General features: G+C 40.1%; 1 protein-coding gene across 3 annotated transcripts in view; it reads left to right on the top strand.

The window, feature by feature from the left end:
* The first annotated feature begins 2,149 nt into the window (after positions 1–2,149).
* Positions 2,150–19,232, top strand: part of ACOT12 (acyl-CoA thioesterase 12) — a 44,790-nt gene continuing 27,707 nt past the window's right edge. The window contains exons 1-4 of one of the 3 annotated variants that reach the window (XM_034656449.1): positions 2,150–2,501; positions 9,799–9,868; positions 15,324–15,384; positions 18,755–18,856. In XM_034656449.1, the coding sequence (XP_034512340.1) occupies positions 2,375–2,501; positions 9,799–9,868; positions 15,324–15,384; positions 18,755–18,856 (360 nt within the window). In that variant the 5' untranslated portion in view covers positions 2,150–2,374. The remainder of the gene's footprint in view (positions 2,502–9,798; positions 9,869–15,323; positions 15,385–18,754; positions 18,857–19,232) is intronic. The other 2 variants (XM_034656451.1, XM_034656452.1) reach the window with 2 other exon arrangements.

Here is a 19,232-nt window from a genome sequence, read left to right as displayed (position 1 = left end):
TTTCAGGCAGAGGCTGAAAATGAAAATCAGTGAGAAACCAACAAAAGATATGAAACTATAACCAAAGGACATCTAAATAGGAGATAATACACATAAGAAAACACAATAGTGAGTTTGTGAACTTGTCTGCTTTTGGATCAAACATCCCCACACACACCTATGCAAACACAAGCTGTCCCCTTCTGGATAGTCACTCTGAAAAGCTACCTTCTCACACCTATGCTTAAAATATTTACAAATTCCTCTAGTTTACAAGAAACCAAGTTAATGAGTATATACGTAATATTATCATTTTTGTTGCCTTTTTTTATCTAAAATGAGAAAACCAACATAATGCAAACCCTATTTCTGGTAATTTAATAAACTTTCTAAAATATTAATAAATGAAATTCATACATGTCACCATCAGTTATTGCTGTGTAACATATAATCTCCAAATCACAGGACATACAAGTTGTTAGGTCTCATGCATGAGTCTGCGTGCCTGCTGGGTGGCTTAGCGTCGGCTGCAAGTCTGCGGCTTGGCAGACTGGCTCCGCAGTAAGTGAAGTCAGTATAGCCCCCAGATGCTGCTGGAGAAAGCTACTCAGGCATATCGTCTCCCCGTGGCAGAGGTCACGCATTCCCAAGAAGAGGAACAGGTGCTGCTTTGAAGGGCGAGGCTTGGAACTGATACACTCTTACCTCCCCATGTTCCGTTCCAAAGCAAGTCATGCGGCCTAGCCCAACATTAGTAAGTGCCTCCTGTGAAGTTATCAGTGGACGGAATGAATAAGTCCTGAACGATAATCGAATCTGCCAAAATGGTATGAAGAAATCTAGAGATGTTTTCCAAAGAGGGGGAATGTGAGTAATAACACTATTATTGAAATAAGGATATAATTGCATATGAGGACTGTCTTGGAGGCACGAGTTTTACTTTGTTTTGAAAAGTCACTTTTATGCTTTTTATAAAAACCAAACTTAATGCTTGCCTAACAGGGCATCCAAATTGTATTTATACTTGTATGGGACCGCAACCTACCCACAGAGGGTCCTACAGTTGTTAAGGCCATGTTGAGGTCATTCTTCTCTTTCATAAAATCTTCAAAAGGAGAAGCAAAATGACCAGAATCTCCATTCTGCTATCTCTAGGCTGGGGCTTGGCAGGCTGCAGAGGGATGAGAAAGCATCACCAGTTTGCTGGAGTCCATTAGGTTTTGTGGTAAGCTGCTCTGGACAGTCAGGAGCCCTGAGTTCCACCCAGATGCTGCTACTTTCCTAGCTGCTCCTATGTCGGGTTGCGTCCTCTCTCCAGGCTTCCCCCTCTTCACCTATAAATGCTGTCCCAGTGCAGCCAGCCCCAACAATGATGAATACAATTCACTAGGAATGTATTCTATGCTGGACGGTTTTCTGCTGTCTCCGTTTCCTTAATGAGAGCGGCTTTGTAAAGTCAGTGATTTCAGCTCTAGGAAGTGTAACAGCTTTTATGTGTTAACAGCTAAGAATGAAAATTCTCATTTAATATTCTAGATTTTGTCTTCTGTAAAGATGAGAGTGTCTTGGGATTTGCTGGGATCATTAATAGTGAGGTGACAGTTTCTAATCTTAAATTTTCTAGATTAAAACCAAAAGATTGCCTTTCTCTGACTCTGATGAACCTGCAAACATCAGCACTGTGTGTGTGTGCTTGTGTGTGTGTGTGTGTGTGTGTGTATTTGTTGGGCAATGGGGGTGATTTCATAACAAATGATCAGTAACACAGGGCTTTGGGGAGCTATGATAACATCCTAAGAATCAGAAGGTGTATTTGGAACTAGGGCTTGAGAAGTGAGTCCCCACTGTATCTGGCCGTCAACAGCCAGGGGGGAAAAAGGTAGTCAAATACTTGAAAGCCAGCTTCTAAAGCCAAAGTCCACATTCTCCGGACAGCATTTAACTAATCAGTCCTTAACCTCCCATGGCTGTCAGGTTCTTCAGACGGATGTTAACTTCGCTGACTTGGCAAACACCTGTATCATCTTAGCCAGGCACATGCTACGAGTTTCCTACGTTACTTCATTTAATTCTTCCCACAGTCCTCTGACGTAGGTGCTGCTATCCTCCCCTCACAGGTAAGAACCTCGGGCCGTTCCCAGCTTTGCCAGCCTCCAGGCCCTGGATGTGGCCGCCTCCGAGACAGAAGAGCATTCTGTTTCGCCCTCCGCGTGCTATTGCCGGCACCCCAAATCCCGCCTCCGCGTGCACCGGGCGGGCCCTGGCGGCCAGCTGGGAGCGGCATTCCGGGCCAGGGGGGCGGGCGGCGCCGGTGCCCTGCCGAGCGGGGGCGGGCTCAGCGCGGCCCGATCCGGCCCGACGCCCTCGGCCCGGGGTCTTCGCTGCCGGCCGGGCCATGGAGCGCTCGGCGCCCGGAGAAGTGCGCATGAGCCAGGCCGTCCAGCCCGCGCACGCCAACCCGCGCGGCGAGCTGAGCGCCGGGCAGCTGCTCAAGTGGATCGACGCCACCGCCTGCCTGGCGGGTAGGGGGCTGCCGGGGAGGGGTGCTGTGGGGGCCGGAAGACGTCCGGCGTGCGTGCGGTGGTCGGGGAGAGGGGGCTTGATGCGTTAGGGGGTGTCTGGGAACTGGCGCGCGGGCTGGGATGCGGGGGTGTGGGGCGGCGCGGGTCGGGAAGGGGGGGTTCCCGAGGACCCGGGTGCGGGCCGACCCACTCCAGTGCGGAAGCCGACGCTCGGCGCCCCAGCCGGCACCGTTGCTGGACCCGGGGTCAGTGAGGAGAGAGAAGGAAGGAGCGGGTATTTGCACTCGTGAGCCCTGTGCGGCTGCGGACCGTAAGGACTGAGCTCGTTCATCCAACACCGGGAATGACCTAGACCAGTGGTTCTCAAACGTTTTAGTCTTAGGACTACTTTACTCCATTAAATAAGTGAGGACCCCGAGACCTTTAGTTTATGTGGGTTATTTTTGTTGATGTTTACCATATTCGAAATCTTTAAAAACTAACTCATTTAAAAAGAACAAGAATAAACCCATGACGTAGTTCTATTGAAAAACAACTATACTTTCAACTATAATAAAGACATACTTAGAGGCATGGTATTAGTTTACCTTTCTGCAAATCTCTGTAATGTCTGGTTTGAGAGATTACACACTTCTCATACGTGCTCCTGCATTCAGTTTGTTGCTACCACACGTTATGTAAGTCTCTTCTCAGGACCTTTGCACCTCCTTCTCATTTTACTATTATGCTCTTCTCTTGGCCCTTTCCGTCATTATATCGCAGCTTAAATATCCTTTTCTCAGAGAAGTCTTTCTTGGTCTCCGGTTTACATTTGTATCCTTTCAGCAGTGTTATCACAATGCCCTATTTTATTTCCTTCATACCACTTAGCACAATCTGTAATTATTTTGTGTATTGATCTGTTCATTTCTTTATTTCTTGCCTGGCTAATGAGCATGTGAACTAAAGCTAGTTCTCCGTGCTTAGTAATCTCTAAATAAAACCTCCTGCTTTTGTGGATGGGTAGGTCGGTGATGGATGGGTCCAGAACTTGGAATCTCATTTCTAAAATGAAGTCAGGCTTTGCATATGGCTCTTAACAGACTCAGCAAATGTACATTTTGAGGGAAAATATGTTAGGATAAAATACTAGAGCTGGAAGGAGTTTAAGATCGTGTATCTTGGGACTCTTATTTTACAGAGGACAAAAGTAAAGCCCAGACGATTACAGAACCCTGCTTTTTGGGGCGGCTGGGTGCCACAGCGGCTCAGGGCATGATCCCGGCATTATAGGATCGAGCCCCACGTCAGGCTCCTCTGCTGTGAGCCTGCTTCTTCCTCTCCCACTCCCCCTGCTTGTGTTCCCTCTCTCGCTGGCTGTCTCTGTCAATAAATAAAATCTTAAAAAAAAAAAAAAAACCCTGCTTTTCTCACTGAGCATCAATAGGGTTTCTAATTGCCCGTGTGTTAACCGCCCACAAAATTTAGCCATATATTTATGCCAATCTGCTTGTTTGTTTTCTGTTTGTTGATAGGTCTGTTTGGTTTCTGTCTTAAGTTTTTATCAGTATTTGAGGTCGATTATAATACATAAATAATGGAAGGAAGCATGAATATAAAATTAATTCACATCTAAGAGAAGTGTAAAAATCACTGAGGTTGCTAATAATGATGCCTGTTGCCAAGGCAACTGAATATATTATGTGAATATTGAAGTGACTTTTAGTTACCTCACTTAGTGCCTCTGTCCTCTAAAGGATAAACAGTTGGCGTCCTGCACCTGTCACAAAAATTACTTTGGAAACTCAGGCCGTAGACTGATTCAACTGAGAGCCAATTACTCTAGATGAATAGTTATATTACTAACAATACAATATTAAAGAAACCTTTAAGATACAGTTAGTTTGGGCGCCTGGGTGGCTCAGTCGTTAAGTGTCTGCCTTCGGCTCAGGTCATGATCCCAGCGTTCTAGGATTGAGACCTGCCATCAGGCTCCCTGCTCAGCGGGAAGCCTGCTCTCCCTCTCCGAACCCCCCTGCTTGTGTTCCCTCTCTCGCTGCCTCTCTCTCTCTCAAATAAATAAATAAAAACTTAAAAAAAAAAAGATACAGTTAGTTTGGACACACGCAAATACCTGTGTTAAACACTCCACGTGAGAAGCACCATGTTATTAAGGGACATTATTTAGCCAAGGTGTAACAGAATCTGTGGCAGAGAAATCCTGCACCATAGTGCTTTACTTTATATAATATCAATAATACAAACACTGCTTTTCCTGCCATTTTCCCAGGCAGAGTTCCTTATTAACCAGCACTCCTTGCAGCCACTTACTATGATAAATAATGATCATATAGTCATAGCCCCCAGGGCACAGCCATGACTCCCAGGCACTGCTAGATTCTAAAATACCTTCTCAATATTTTAAAAAAAGATTTAATATGTTCACTATCATTTTAGCATTAAACCTCATTTCTGTCAGTAGTCCCATTTTTCTAGTTCCTTGAGCCTAGAGGATTGAAGCCATATCTGAGGCATCCTCTACCCTCCATATCCATTTCTTATTTTAAAATGTCACAAAGTCACATTTCCCTCTATTTCATCTCTGAATCTTTTCCAGGGTTCACTCTCTCAGGAATGGCATGCCAGCCATCCAGTTGGGCAAGTCAGAAATCTAGAAGTCATCCATTCTTGATACCTCTCTCTACCTTGCTTCCCCCTCTACATAATCAACCCATGAACAATGTTACCTTAAAGGAATCACTCAAACCCAACCACTTTGCTGTGCTTCCATTGCCACCACCTAGGCCAAGCTCCCATCACCCTTCATGGGAACTTCAGCAGTGGTTTCTAAACTGATCTTCACCATTCATTGTGGTCTCTTCTCCATGCTGCATCTGAAGTATTTTTTGAAAGTGCTGATCTGATCATATCATACATTGTTTATCTTACCCCGTTGTCTTCCTTATCAAGGGCTATAAGTATCTAGCACAGTAAGTATCTCCTATCAGAAAAAAAAATGTCGCATAGATAACAACTATAAACTCTGGAAAAAACATTAAATAAAAGCTACTTATGGCAACTGACAAGTGAGCAAAAGCAGATTTAGAACATTTGGAAGTCAACACTTAGAAGAAGAGAGAGGTACTAGCTTTCTCTGTTTCATTTTGTTTTTTATTTTTTAATGACTTTTAAGCCTGAAGAAAGATTCCATTCTGTTGCCAGCTAAATTTCTGATGGAAAACCCACAGACTTGCTTGTTTGAAGAGCCAGAGGATTTGGGAAGAACACAGCTACTGAAATATGAGGAGGAAAATTCACGAAAGGAGTGAACCAGAGAGGCAGAGCCCTAAAATCTATGTTTTTTTTGCTCAAATCTCTGGTGAACCTTGAATCATGTATGGATAGGAGAAACTCCAACCTTCCTAGATAATGCCAAAAGAACTGAAAAGGGCTATCCCAACCTCTCGGGAAACAAGATTTTTATAGTTTGAGTTTAGTTAACTGCTCACTTGAAAAAAACAAAACAAAACAGTACTCTTCAGAGGAACATGTAAGAATCCACAATTTCTACAATGTATGACTCCCAATGGCTATGATACAGTCAGAAATTACTTGAAATACAAAGAAACAGGGAAATGTGATGCATTCTTAAGTGAAAAGATAATGGAGAGCAATCCCTAGATGACCCACGTGCTAGAATTAAGCTTCTGTGGTTCTGTAGCAGCTCTTATAACTATGCTTGAGGATGTAATAAAAACTGTGATCATAAAGAATGAGAAGATAATAAGTTTCAGCAGAGAAATAGAAACTAAAAAAAGAACCAAGTGGAAATTCCTGAATTGAAAAATTACAGTATCTGAAATAAAAAAATTCACTGGATAGGCTTAACAGCAGAATGGAGGAGACTAAGAGTGAGTAAACATAAAAATGGACAATAGAAATTATATAGTCTGAAGAAAAGGGAAAAAATGAATTTCAAAAATGAACAGAGATTTATGAAAAAATACTTCAAAAGATGTAACATACTTATAATTGGAGCCCCAAAAGAGATGAGAAAAAGTATGAAACATAAAACAAATATTTAAAGAAATAGTAGCTGAAATTTTCCCACATGTGATGAAAGACATATATCTACAGATTTAAGAAGATCATAGGATACCAAGCAAGATTAATACTAAAAAAGCCCACATCTAAGTACATCACAGGCAAACTATGATGAAAAGAAAATCTTGAAAGCAGGCAGAGGAAAACACTATGCTATACCTAGGAGAACAATGATTAGAATTACTTCTGACCTCATCAGAACATTGGAGTCCAGAAGATCTGGATATCTGCAATAATAATTATGAAACTGTCAACCAAGAACTTCAAGGCCCTGTGCATAGTCCATTCCCAGCCAACTCTTCAGCCTTACTAGCTCTCCTTCTTGCTTTCTGCATTTTTTCCCAAAGATTTTATTTATTTATTTATTAGAGAGTGCACACTTGAGTGGGGAGAGGGACAGAGGGAGAGAGAAAGAGAGAAGCTCAAGCAGACTCCATGATGAGTGTGGAGACCAAGTCAGGGCTCGATCTTATGACCCTGAGATCATGACCTGAGTCAAAATCAAGAGACGCTTAACCAACTGAGCACCCAGTCACCCCTCTTGCTTTCTGCATTTTATCCTCAAAGACCTACCTTGATCAGGATCTTTGTAATTGTTGTTCTGCTCATTGTGCTCACCTTTTCTATGTTCTTCCTCCTCAACACATCTATTTTAGTCTTAATCATCCTTCAGATCTCTGCTGAAGCATCCCCTCCACATGGGTCTTCCCTGACATCCCACCTAGGTCTGGTTTCTCAGTTACAACTCCCATAAAAATAATGTTTTCCTCAGAGCACTTAATTCATTTTATTACTTATTCATTTTATTAATCCCTGACTTCTCCACTACACTCTGTGAGAACAATCATGGCTGTTTTATATTGCCAGCCCCTTACATAGAGGCTAACATACCACAGGTATTCAGTCAACATTAGTTAAAGGAATGAGTGAATGGAGATATCACCATTTTAATCAATCATCATCTCATACCTGGATTACAACCACTTAGCTAGTCTGCTGCTGTTCCCAGCTTCTCTCAGTTTCTCCACAAAATCAGCAATAGCTTTAGAGTTTCTCCACTTTTATTAGTGTATTGTGTGAAGAACAATCAAAATCAAGAATCAGAGCAAGTTGGTCCTATTGAATTCATAGATGACACACTTGTAAACAAAATAAGACAATTGCATAGAATCACATGTAAAAACTGTGGTCCTGTGTTGGTTCCCCATATATTTGTTTTTTCTTTTTGATTAATGACCCTTAAAAGTCTATAGTGTAAACCATGGCTATTGAGCCTCTGGCGCCCATATTTAGCTAAGCACTTCTCTAAGAGTGTTCCTTGACTGCCCTTTTCTGAGAGTTCCTATTGCTTCTGTAGTCAAAATCACTATTTAGAACAATGGAGTCAATCTTTCTAAGCCTAAATTTCCTCATTTGTAAAATTAAACTAATAATAGTACCAACCTCATTTAATTGACATACGTAAATACTTAGCTCAGTGCCTGGTCAATAGGAAGTGTTTAATAAATGGTAACTATTATTATGATAATGTTTGTTCATGATCCCAATCTAGTGTAGTGCCATAATTATATATAATAGATAAATTATATATATATGTATATGTGTGTGTATATATATATATATAAAATAGGTGCTTGATATATACAATAAAAATTTAAGCTTGTTGATTATTGCACTTTAATTATTTAAATCGTTCAAAATTTGTCACTTATGTTGACATACATGGTAATGCTTTATTAACAAGAATAGTTTAATAAACTCATGCTCCCTCATGTCAGGTAAGTGGAACAAATGTCTATTAGGTACTCCTTAGTCAATGTTTTATAGCATATATTTGCAAGGATACAGTAGTTCTCTGGAAATCTTAAGCTCTAGAAGGGCACCGACTATGGCTGGCTCTCTAACTGCCACGAAGTAAACTTGGGAAGAGGTAGGACTGACTCAGCTCAGTGTCTGGAAATCAGTAGGAATTTAACAGAGGTTTGATACACTGAATTCAGTTGAGCCCAACTTGAGTATTTATAGAGTCTGATACTTTCACATTCCCTTCCTCTCATTGAACTTAATAGCTGGGAAGCTAAGCATCCCCTCTCCATCACTCACACACACAGTGCTGCTATGGTTACTTTTCTGGTAACTCAGTTTATATTATGTACATATTTGGAAGAACAGTTAGTTATTTCCAACTGGTAGAACCAAAATGTCTGATTTTCTACAGATTAGATTATAGGGAAGAGTGTTCTAAATACCTGCTCTCGAGTATTTTCTCGCCTCTCTTTACCTCGCACTGTCAGTTATTATTGCGGTTAAAGTAATCCACACAAAGAAGACAACATCGGTGTAATTCACTGTCTCTTTCATAATGTGGCAGCAGGAGTGAAGTCTCCAAAATTAAAATGGGGTTAAAAGTTCCTAAAAAGCCAGTGCAATCTATTTGGGCTTTGACTGTTTGTCAAAATCAGATTCTGGCAGAAGCACATGTCCACTTTTTTCCTAAAGAGAATAAGTTCTGATATATTTATATAAAAATCAACAATCAGGGAAAATAAACCTCAACAAATTAAAGGCAGACATGGAATATGGAAATAGCTAGGGTTCTTCCTTAACCTCATTCTACCCTATTTCATACTCTCGTCTCCAACATAATTCATGCATACTGAATTTGGTAATAATGAACAATAAATATTGACTAAATACCCAGTCTATACACAGACTGGGTATTTCTCTGATACCCAGAGAAATTGCTCTCTGATTTGGGGTATGATTTCAGGGTCTCCATACAGTTCAGTGCTTATACATGTTAACTGGTCTAAATATATGCAGCTTCTGGTCATGTGGCATAATGAATACATCTTTAATGCATTGTTTTTAAAACAAAAGGGTAGTATCTGACAAAATATTTGAAGTTGGCAGAAAATTCCTAAAGTTGCTATTCCAGTCGCTAGGTATACTAGGTATTGAATTTCAAATCAAAGACACTGTAAGTTAAAACTTAGAAGAAAGTACAGTAATTTCCATGCAGTAGAAATACATCTTACAGAGCAAAAGAACTGTTCTTGGTCCACGTCATCCACAAGTGTGGGCTCAGCGGTAATTTACTGAACCAGAGGATGAGTTACTAGAATAAGTCCATTTAATTTTTATTTCTTTTCCCTTATGCTGAAATATTTAAGCATAACTACTAATGCAACACATTTTTACCTGTTTTTTGAAGCGGAAAGACATGCTGGGGTTTCCTGTGTTACAGCCTTAGTGGATGACATACAATTCAAGGAGACAGCCAGGTACGTGGCATCGCTCTACCACACCTTTCTCCTGGGCTTATTGGCTCATTTACAACATGTATTTGTGGCACCTAAGCTTATTCATTTGGAGTCAGTGATCCAATTTGTTAATCAAATAAATAACATTTGACCTCATGTAAGTCTGTAAAAGAATAATTGCAGGACTTAGTTATAGTTACGTTTAAGTGTAAATTCATAGTCCTGATTTGTGGAGAAACAGCTCTCTGAATAGATGCATTCTGGTATGAGACAGCAGGATTTCTATGAGCTGCTTCTTCATGGCTTCTTCCTCTACCAGAAGAATAATTAATGATAATAAGTAGGTCTAGGATGGTGAATTTCATCATTAGGTTGTTGGGTAAACATTAATTCATCTGAATACAGATGTTAAATTATGAAAAACATATTATGTGTGGGAGTGTGTGTGTGCTTTACCATCTCTTATTGCAGAAAATTTCAAGATCAACAAAGGTTTCAAACATACACAAAAGTAGAGAGATTCGTATAGTATATCCCCAAGGACCATCACCCAACTACAACAGTGATCAACTTGGGGACACTCTTGTTTTATCAACACCTCTCCATACTCCCCCTCACACCTGGATTATTTTGAAGGAAATCTCAGGCATCATCTGTGAATATTTCATTATATATTTCTGTGTGGTAAGGGCTCTTTTAGAAAACATAATAACATAATCACAATACCATTAACTGAAATTGTTATTCCCGGTGGTCTCAGAAAATATATTTTTTTAATTAATTGGTTTCTTGAATCAGGATTCAATATGGTTGATAAGTCTTTTAACATATAATTTTCTCTTAGTGTATTTTTTAAAGAAAAAAATAAGTCATTTGTCCTATAGAGTTTACCACATTTTGTATTTGCTCATTGTATCCCTCTTTAAATTGCTTACCCATTCTTTGTATTTCTTGTAAAATGATAGTTACATCTAAAAACTGATTTGATGAAGTTCTGATATTTTGGTAAAGCTAGTTCTTGTCAAGAGCATATGATGTCCGATGATCATTACCTAGAACATTATTTCATTAGGTATTGGTAAAATGGTGATATGCCAGTCCTACCATTTCTTCTTCATTTATTTTCTCAAACATTGGTGAAGAGAGAGCATTTCTCTCATTAATCACTTGGTTACCCTTAGATACAGTTTGTCCAGGAAAGACAGGCTTAATTCTTTTTCTTTATTTAGTATCATTATAAGCGCATGGACTTTAACGTATCTGATCCATTTCAGTATGGATGTGGTTATTCTTGTGGATGCTCAAACTGCCTCATCTTTGAACAGTGGGAGCTTCTTCAGCTTGGCTCCTAAGTTCTTTGGACATAACTGCAAAGTTAGATGTCTTTCATAACTCCTTTGCTTTCTGGTATGACATGGTGGGCTCATCTTTTATATTTCCTTACAAAAACTTAGAGTCATAAATTTCTTCAAAAGAAATAGTAAGTAGAGATCACAACTACGGCAGAAAACATACTCATTTATAAAGTGTTGGTCATTTCTAGTTTTTTTTTCAGAGGATAGAATTAAGAATTATTTGTTTTTTAAAGAGTTTATACTAATACCTGTAATAAATTAGGATTATATGGTTTTACTTAATTTCTTTGATTTTATGTTTGTATCACTGTTTTTTGTTTTTCCCTGAATATCTTGATCCTTGAAGACATGAACGTAACTTACAAGGAAAAGAAAGTGAGAAGGTCTTCTGTTACTGGTCTTGGATGGTTCTCAAAGACCATGGAGGTAGTTGCCACAGTTTTCAAGCCCTAAGTAGTCTTGTCCAGTGAGGTGCTCAGTCTGTCTCTCCAGCCTCACTGTTACATTTATCTATTTGACATTTATTTATTTAGATACAAACAAAATTAAGTTAAATAAAACCACATACATGAAGAAATTACTTCTTTAAAACTCAGACAGAAGAAATTTTTGGCAGGAATTAGAATCACAGACATGGAGAGACCTTCATAGCTCAGCCCAGCTTTCTCTTTGTACCGATGGGAAACTGAGGCCTAATGCCCTGAGCAAAACCAGGGGACAGAGGGTGCTTTGAGCCTGGATCTTCTTACGGTTAATCCAGTGCTTTCCCTGACCCACTGCTTCTGTGTTTGTGATCAGCAACTTTTACTGAACACTTCCCAGTAGTTGTTCTTATAGGCAGCTGGAGTGTCACTGAAAGAGCTATGGAGATTCTAGAGTCTTGCAAATGCAGATAAAGGTCCAATGACCAAGCTTACGTACTAGCTATGTGATTTTTCCTGAAGTAGAACAAATTGACTTGTGTTTGTATCTCAGCAAAATTACAAATTACTACAAATCCAGACTTATTTAGGACTACATAGAAGCACCATTGTTAAATTTAGGAATGCCAACAATGTATTGTAATAAAATATCTATTATATAGTTTGCAAACTTCTGTAAATTGGACTTAACTAGTAACCTCATCAGTGAAATGTGGGTTGCCATTTTGCTCCATTTTGCACTATTTTTTGTTTGTGTTATCAGAAAGGATTTGTGGCCACTAACATCATGGAAAGGGACCTTCTTGTATTTTTTACATGGGACCTGAACCATAAAAAGAGAAAATTGGAAGCTACATATAGAAATCCATATAATTTGGTTATAACCCATATTGGATATTTTTAAAATTCTCAGATATTCATTGCCTGTACAAAAAGTACTGCTCTGGACTCAGTAGGATATATGAATGATGATGGCACAGTTTTGGAGTGTAGCAGTCACTGAGTCTGGTGAGAGTCAGACAAATACATAATCATCAAAATAGAAATCATGATAGGATTCAAGGCTAGGATGAAATATAAACTCCATCCTGTGGGGTAGTTTAAAAGGTGCACATTTTGACTGGAGAATCAATGAGAGGGGTAGCATTTAATGTGTGCCTCAAATGAGGTATAGATTTTCATCTGGTGAATAGGAAAGGACTTCACATAATGGCATGTGTAAGAATCTAAGCATGAGGGTGAGAAGGAGCAGAAAATGCTCAGGAAAAGCCTGGTCTGCAGAGAGGTGATGCCCCAGCAGTAGACTGGGGCTGCATAACAGAAGGCCTTGAATGCCGTGCTATGAAACTGGTTTTATTTAGCTAAAATTCTGGTCGTTCCATTCATTTGACATTCAGTGTTGAGAGTCTGGTTTGGTGGACAACCAGGTTCTTTGGAATTCTCCTACTTTATTTGTATATTTTTAAGAAGGTTTATTTATTTGAGAGTGAGTACATATAGGGGAGGGGCAGAGGGAGAGGGAGAGAGAGAGAATCCCTTAGCAGACTCCGCACTGAGTGTGGGGCTCAATGCAGGGCTCCACGTGGGGCTCAACACAGGGTTCAACCCCACGAGCCTGAGATCATGACCTGAGCTGAAACCAAGAGTCAGACACTCAACCGACTGAGCCACCCAGTTGCTCCTGGAATTCCCCTACTTTTAAAGGCAGAACAGGGTTCACAGAAGAGACAAAAGTGGCCTGTGCCCCCTCAAGTCTGACTGACAGGCATAAGATTTGAGTAGTTGATGAGTACAAAGTACTTTGTAGCTTTGAAGAGGGACTGTAACTCCACCTGGTACTATTACTGTGAATCTCTCCTAGAAACTTTACTAAACAGAGCTAGGAAGTTTATAAGGAAGAAATATAAGGAAAAAAGAAAATTGATTTGGGTTTGCATGTGCTGGATATGGAGATTAAGATAAATTGGGTGATGTGTGTGGAGGTAGCTGACACTGAGCCTAGTAGAGCCTCCATGACTATTAGTTGAATCTGTTGAGAGAAATTTGGAAATATGGCTCTGAATTTCTACATCTGAATTTCAAGAATGAGGTCCACGCTTAAGAGGCAGATTTGAGAATCATTTCTATAAAGATGACAGGATCATGGACAAGAACAAGGTGTTCTAGGAAGAGGGTGTAGTGAGAAGAGAATAGGACAAAAGACAGAAATTTAGGAGAGGTCTACACTGAAGGGATGGATTAAGGAAGAGAAATCAGTGAAGGAAACTGAGATTGAAGAAAGAACACTGTTTTGAAATCCAAGGGAAGAGAAAGCCTTCTGAAGAAAGACATTAAATGAGATGAGACGTTGGATTTAGCTGTTAGGAAGTGACTGTGGAAGGATCAGAAGTTAGATGTGGAGGCAACAGCCATATTTGAGCGGCTGAGAAATGAATGGGAAACAAAGCCCTCAAACTTCAGCCCCTGGTAAAATCCTCATCTTTGAAGACTCATCTTAAACATCACCTATTCTTTGACTCCTTTCCCAACTTTCTGAATTAGCCTGTACTTTGTGGGTGCTTTTGTAATACTCAATCCTTTCTTTTTCAAAAAAATTTCATAGCATTGTACTTCATCTGTCTACATACTGGTGTCCCAAGCAAAGACTGGTCTCCTTGCAGTCAGCAACCTTATCTTGCTCATCACTGTATCCTGAGGTCTTAGCTTAATGCCAGGACTAGTTGTAACTCAGTAAACATTTCCTAAATACATGAGTTAGATAAAGAAAGGAGTATTTTAGGAAGTTTGAATATGGAGGAGAAGAGAAAAAATGTTGAGATAGAATAGGCTTGAGAGAAAGATCTTTAAAAACAAGCGGTTTGGAGCATTTTCACAGACTGACAGGAAGTCAGGAACACAGCAGAGATTGCGGGTAGAAAAGAAGAAAGAGCTAAGCAGGCCGCAGTAGGGAGGAAAGGTAATGAGGGCGTGTGTCAAGGGCCCAGGTACAGAAAGAGGTCTGGAAGAGACCTATCTTTATTCCACTGAAACAGAAGAGTGAGGAGAAGAAAAGGGAGAGTGTAGTTTAACTTTGAAAGTAAAGGAGAAAAATTGAGGAGGCTTACATTGGGTAGACCGTTAAGGTGAGGTAAAGGAACAGGACGTAACTGGGGGGCCTGAACACAAAAGGTGTGGAACAATTTCAGGTTGTATGACCAGGATTCCTGAAATCGTGGAGAGTAAATGGATCCTCCAGCAATCCTGGGAGTCCGTGTAAACCTGGTGAAGTTGATCAGTTTGCTCGCTTGCTTGTTGGTATGTTTATCCATTTATTTGTGAACAAACATTTAAAAAATAAATGTTAGTTGTATACGTTGGCTTGTGTGTTTGTTTTAACTTCTCTTAAGGAAACAGCTGTGATATAATCAAAGTACCTGTTGCAGATTTTGGAAGTCATTTTGCACACCACCTTTGCAAAGGCCCTTTTCTGTTTGAATAGAAGTAGTCAGCTAACATACATGTGGCTTACAGTGATTGGTATCTGTTCTTACAGCTTTTTTTTTGTTGTTGTTGTTGTTATCATTAACCTGAGGTTTCGTGTATGAACATATCAGCATGATACGGGGGGACTCCTCTATGGCACATGCATCTAAGTGAATCTTTAAGTCTGAAATGAGATGTGCTAGGATTACTAAAGTCCGTCCCTCTCTTTGTAACTAGAGTTGGACAAGTTATAACCATCAAAGCAAAAGTTACCAGAGCGTTCAGCACAAGCATGGAGGTAAGTGACCCCTTTTCTTCTGACTATTGGTGTTTCATTGTATACAGAAGGCAAAGGAGGAGGTCTGGAATAATTTCGAGTTCATGAGATTCTGAATTTCAGAAGGCCCTTGAATCTGTAGTCAGGCTCACAGGTAAATAATAAGAACCTTGTGCTTCCCAGTCAACTCTGCTACTAAAATTAAATGTGATGAGATGCACTATTTTTGTAGAGAAGGACACACAGAAAGTAAACACACAAGGGAGAAGGGCACTCTCTTTGTTCTTTGCAAGGTATGGGTTTTATTTCTTTATTCTGACTACACTTGTTCTCCATCTTTTCACCTTCTATTGGAAACTAAGCCCCATAATTAGCTGGTTTTTGAAAGGCAGAGTTACTGAAGTGAGAAGGGAAGTTTAGAACATTTTTATTCTACGTCCACTTGGTTTTACTTTCTTTACCATAGCTGTGAAAGCAACATTTTCAGAGGCTTTTGAAATCGCTGTCCAGGTGAAAGTAGCAGGAAAGGAGTTACTGGATCCTCTGTTGCACCTTCTAGGTTGGTTAGTACCAGTCCCTTTGATCTCTGGACCCAGAAGACAGGAAGGGACAGGGCTACCATCAGAGAGCCCCGCGGACTAGGTGGCTTAACCAACAGAATGGTATTGTGTCACAGCTCTAGGAGCTAGAAGTCCTAAGTCAAGGCATCGGTGATGTTGGCTCTTTCTGAGGACTGTGCAAGAGAAAGTGCTCCAGGCTCTCTTCTGGCTTCTGGTGATTTGCTGGCAGTCTCTGGAGTTCCTCAGCTTCTCCTGCATCACCCCTATCTCTGCCTTCATCTTCACGTGCTGTTCTCATGCTGTGTGTGTCTGCGTCCAAATTTCCCCTTTTTACAAGGACATTGGTCACATTGGATTCGGTGCCCACCCTACTCTGGTGTGACCTCATCTTAATCAATTACATCTGAACCACCCTATTTCCAAAGTAAGGTCACATTATAAGGTACTGGATTTGGTGGGGGACATGTTTCAACCCACATTCCTACTCAGCAGAACCATTTGGCAATAACCACACCTATAGTGATGGCTTTACCCCTGTATCCATGTGAACGGAGCACAAAACACTTGAAATCAGAAGAGAAATGTTTGTGTTGAAAACTAGCTCTCTCAACAGTTGTGATGATGCTTTCTTGGCTGTGGGCTTCTGACTTTTGCCACATGGTAGCCACTGGGCTTGGCCTCTCGCCTGAGGGCTACTGCTGTCCTTTATATTCAGCCCAAACATGGGTAATAGCTCCTTTTCCTTCTAGTTCCTGAGCCAAGCTAGAATTTCCAAAGGAAATTCGACTAAAAACTAAAAAAGAAAAACCCAGTGAGTTTAAAAACACAGATGTCTAGGGCGCCTGGGTGGCTCAGTCGGTTAAGGGTCCGACTCTTGATTTCAGCTCAGGTCATGATTTCGGGGTTGTGGGATCAACCCTCCTGTCAGGTTCCATGCTCAGCGGGAAGTTTGCTGGAGATCTCTCTCCCTCCCTGTCCTTTTCCCCCTCCTCCTCCCAGCTGCTTGCCTTCTCTCTCTAAATATTTAAAAAGTAAGTAAGTAAATAAATAAATAAATAAATGCACAGATTTCGGATCCTGAGGAAAGTAAATCTTAGCCTCGCCTCGGGCTTATTTAGCCGCTCTTCCCGGTTGAGGTCTCCGGCGGTCTCCGAGTGTGCTGTGTATGCAGTGAGGTCTGGCTGGAGGCAGTGCCAGCTTCCGCGCTCTGTGTGAGTTCTTGCTCATGTTCCTGCTCTCCAGCCTCAGAGGGTGCTCTTGTCTGGCCTTGTGAGCTTCTACCCTACACATGCCCAGGCTGGTGGCGATCAAACACTCAACAGGACCATATGCAGATTTCTGGAATTCTTTCCTTTTGTAGCTCCCTTCTTTCTGGGACACTGCCCACACATCTCAGCTGCCTTGGTGTCCTTGAGTTCTGGCTCCTCAGGTTGGCAAGATTCAGTTTCCCCTCCTTGGCCATAGTCTGGGAATTACCTTCAGGCCGAGAGCCCAGGAAATTCAAGTGCTCCTCTTATCTGTTTCCTTCTTCCTTGGGGCTCACAGTTCTGCGTTGTCTGCTACCTTATGTGTGAAAATAGTTGCTTCCTGTACTTGGTTCAGTTTTTCTAGTTGTTTTCACAGAATGTTATTGCAAGCTGACTTTGTTAACTGTTGTAACGGAAGACGGTGTTCAGAACGTGTTTTAACTCTCTAGAATTGTGGGGTTGAAAATGGATGGCTTAAATTTTGTTAATCACCATTGAGTTAACTGAGGTGCTACCATGCAAATATTCCTTTGTACTAACAAGGTAAGTGACATAAAATGAATCATGGATTATTGAATTTTCTTGTATGTGAGGTGAAGCACGTATCTTCATACGTGAAGATGTAGAAAGAGCTGTTCTCTGTCTTTGATAACACAGTGCTAAACTAAGATGCCCAAGGTGGCCCATGATTCCAAGAAGATAGTGTTACTTATCAGGGATATGTGGGGCAAGTGTCTGTTAGCCAAAATCTAATGACAGATTCCTGAGTTTACCAACCCTTCTACGAAGTGAAAGCTGCAGGACCTAAGCTTCAGACGTCTTCACACAGGGAAATCCAGTCCATTGTGGTGTCACCATAGTGTCTCAGCCACCTTCTTGCCATTCCTGAAAAATAAAACTCCAAGAAAAGGAAACAAAACTACAGATAACATGATCACATTTTGTCCACGTTATAAAACTGAGAGACTGAAGATTTTTTAAAGTTTGGTACATCTCTCTAATGATCTTCAAGGCGTTCATGAGTATCTTGTTTTCAAAAGCATATTTAGTAACGATGGGATTAGAAAATGCTTGTCAGATAATGTCAGTTTTTAAAATTATAATATAAAGCTATAAATACAGTATGATAACTTTATGTGTATATTTACATACACATAAAACTGGAAGAAAATTCACCTAAATGTTAGTAATTATTAGTCTGGGTGGAAGGATTGCTCATAATATTTGCTCTGGATAGTCAGATTCCATTTTTATCTATTTTTATGTTTACTGAACTTTCCATGGTAAATACGTATATTTCTATAATCAGAAATACATATATTTCTATATTTTATATTTCTATAAAATTCCATTTTATCTATTTTTATGTTTACTAAACTTTCCATGGTAAATACGTATATTTCTATAATCAGAAGTTATTTTTTAATTATATGGAAAATCACTGAATGAACAGTGTTGCTTAAAAGTAAATTAAAATGCTGATTTTATTCAAAAACAAAAAAATGATGCAGTGTTTCATCACTGCAATCTCGTGTGTTATCTGGATGGCTGAAAGTTTACTGACTTTTTTTCTTTTCGTTTTAGATCAGCATCAAGGTCATAGTACAGGACATGTTCACTGGTATTGAGAAACTTGTTAGTGTGGCTTTCTCTACATTTGTAGCCAAACCAGTTGGAGAAGAAAAGGTAAATTTTCTGTGTGAAGAAGTATCTAACATGTTATTCAGGGACGTGTTAACAATTGCATCAGAATGATTATGGAAAAAAAAGACCTTTCTTCTTACTGTGACATATGCTTTCCCAAGATTTGTTGTCCACCCTTATTTCTGTAGAAGTTGTCATCGTGTAGTAATATAGTGTTATGTACCTTAGAGAAAGGGAGATGTAGCCAGTTAGTGAAAGAGGAAAAAAACACTGTTTTAACTGATGTGAAGGGCCTATCAGTTTCTCAAAAATAGTGTTTACTGATTTCGTTCTTTTCTTTTGTGGTTATATAGCTCAAAATTGAGTTAAAATAATTAAAAAACAATTAAGAGCAACTTAGTAAGCAGTTGCATGTTAT

Source organism: Ailuropoda melanoleuca, chromosome 3 (assembly GCF_002007445.2).
Source record: "Ailuropoda melanoleuca isolate Jingjing chromosome 3, ASM200744v2, whole genome shotgun sequence".
In the NCBI taxonomy this organism is placed as follows: domain Eukaryota; kingdom Metazoa; phylum Chordata; class Mammalia; order Carnivora; family Ursidae; genus Ailuropoda; species Ailuropoda melanoleuca.
Note: the sequence above shows the minus strand (reverse complement) of the source record. Positions and strands in the feature narration are given on the sequence as shown.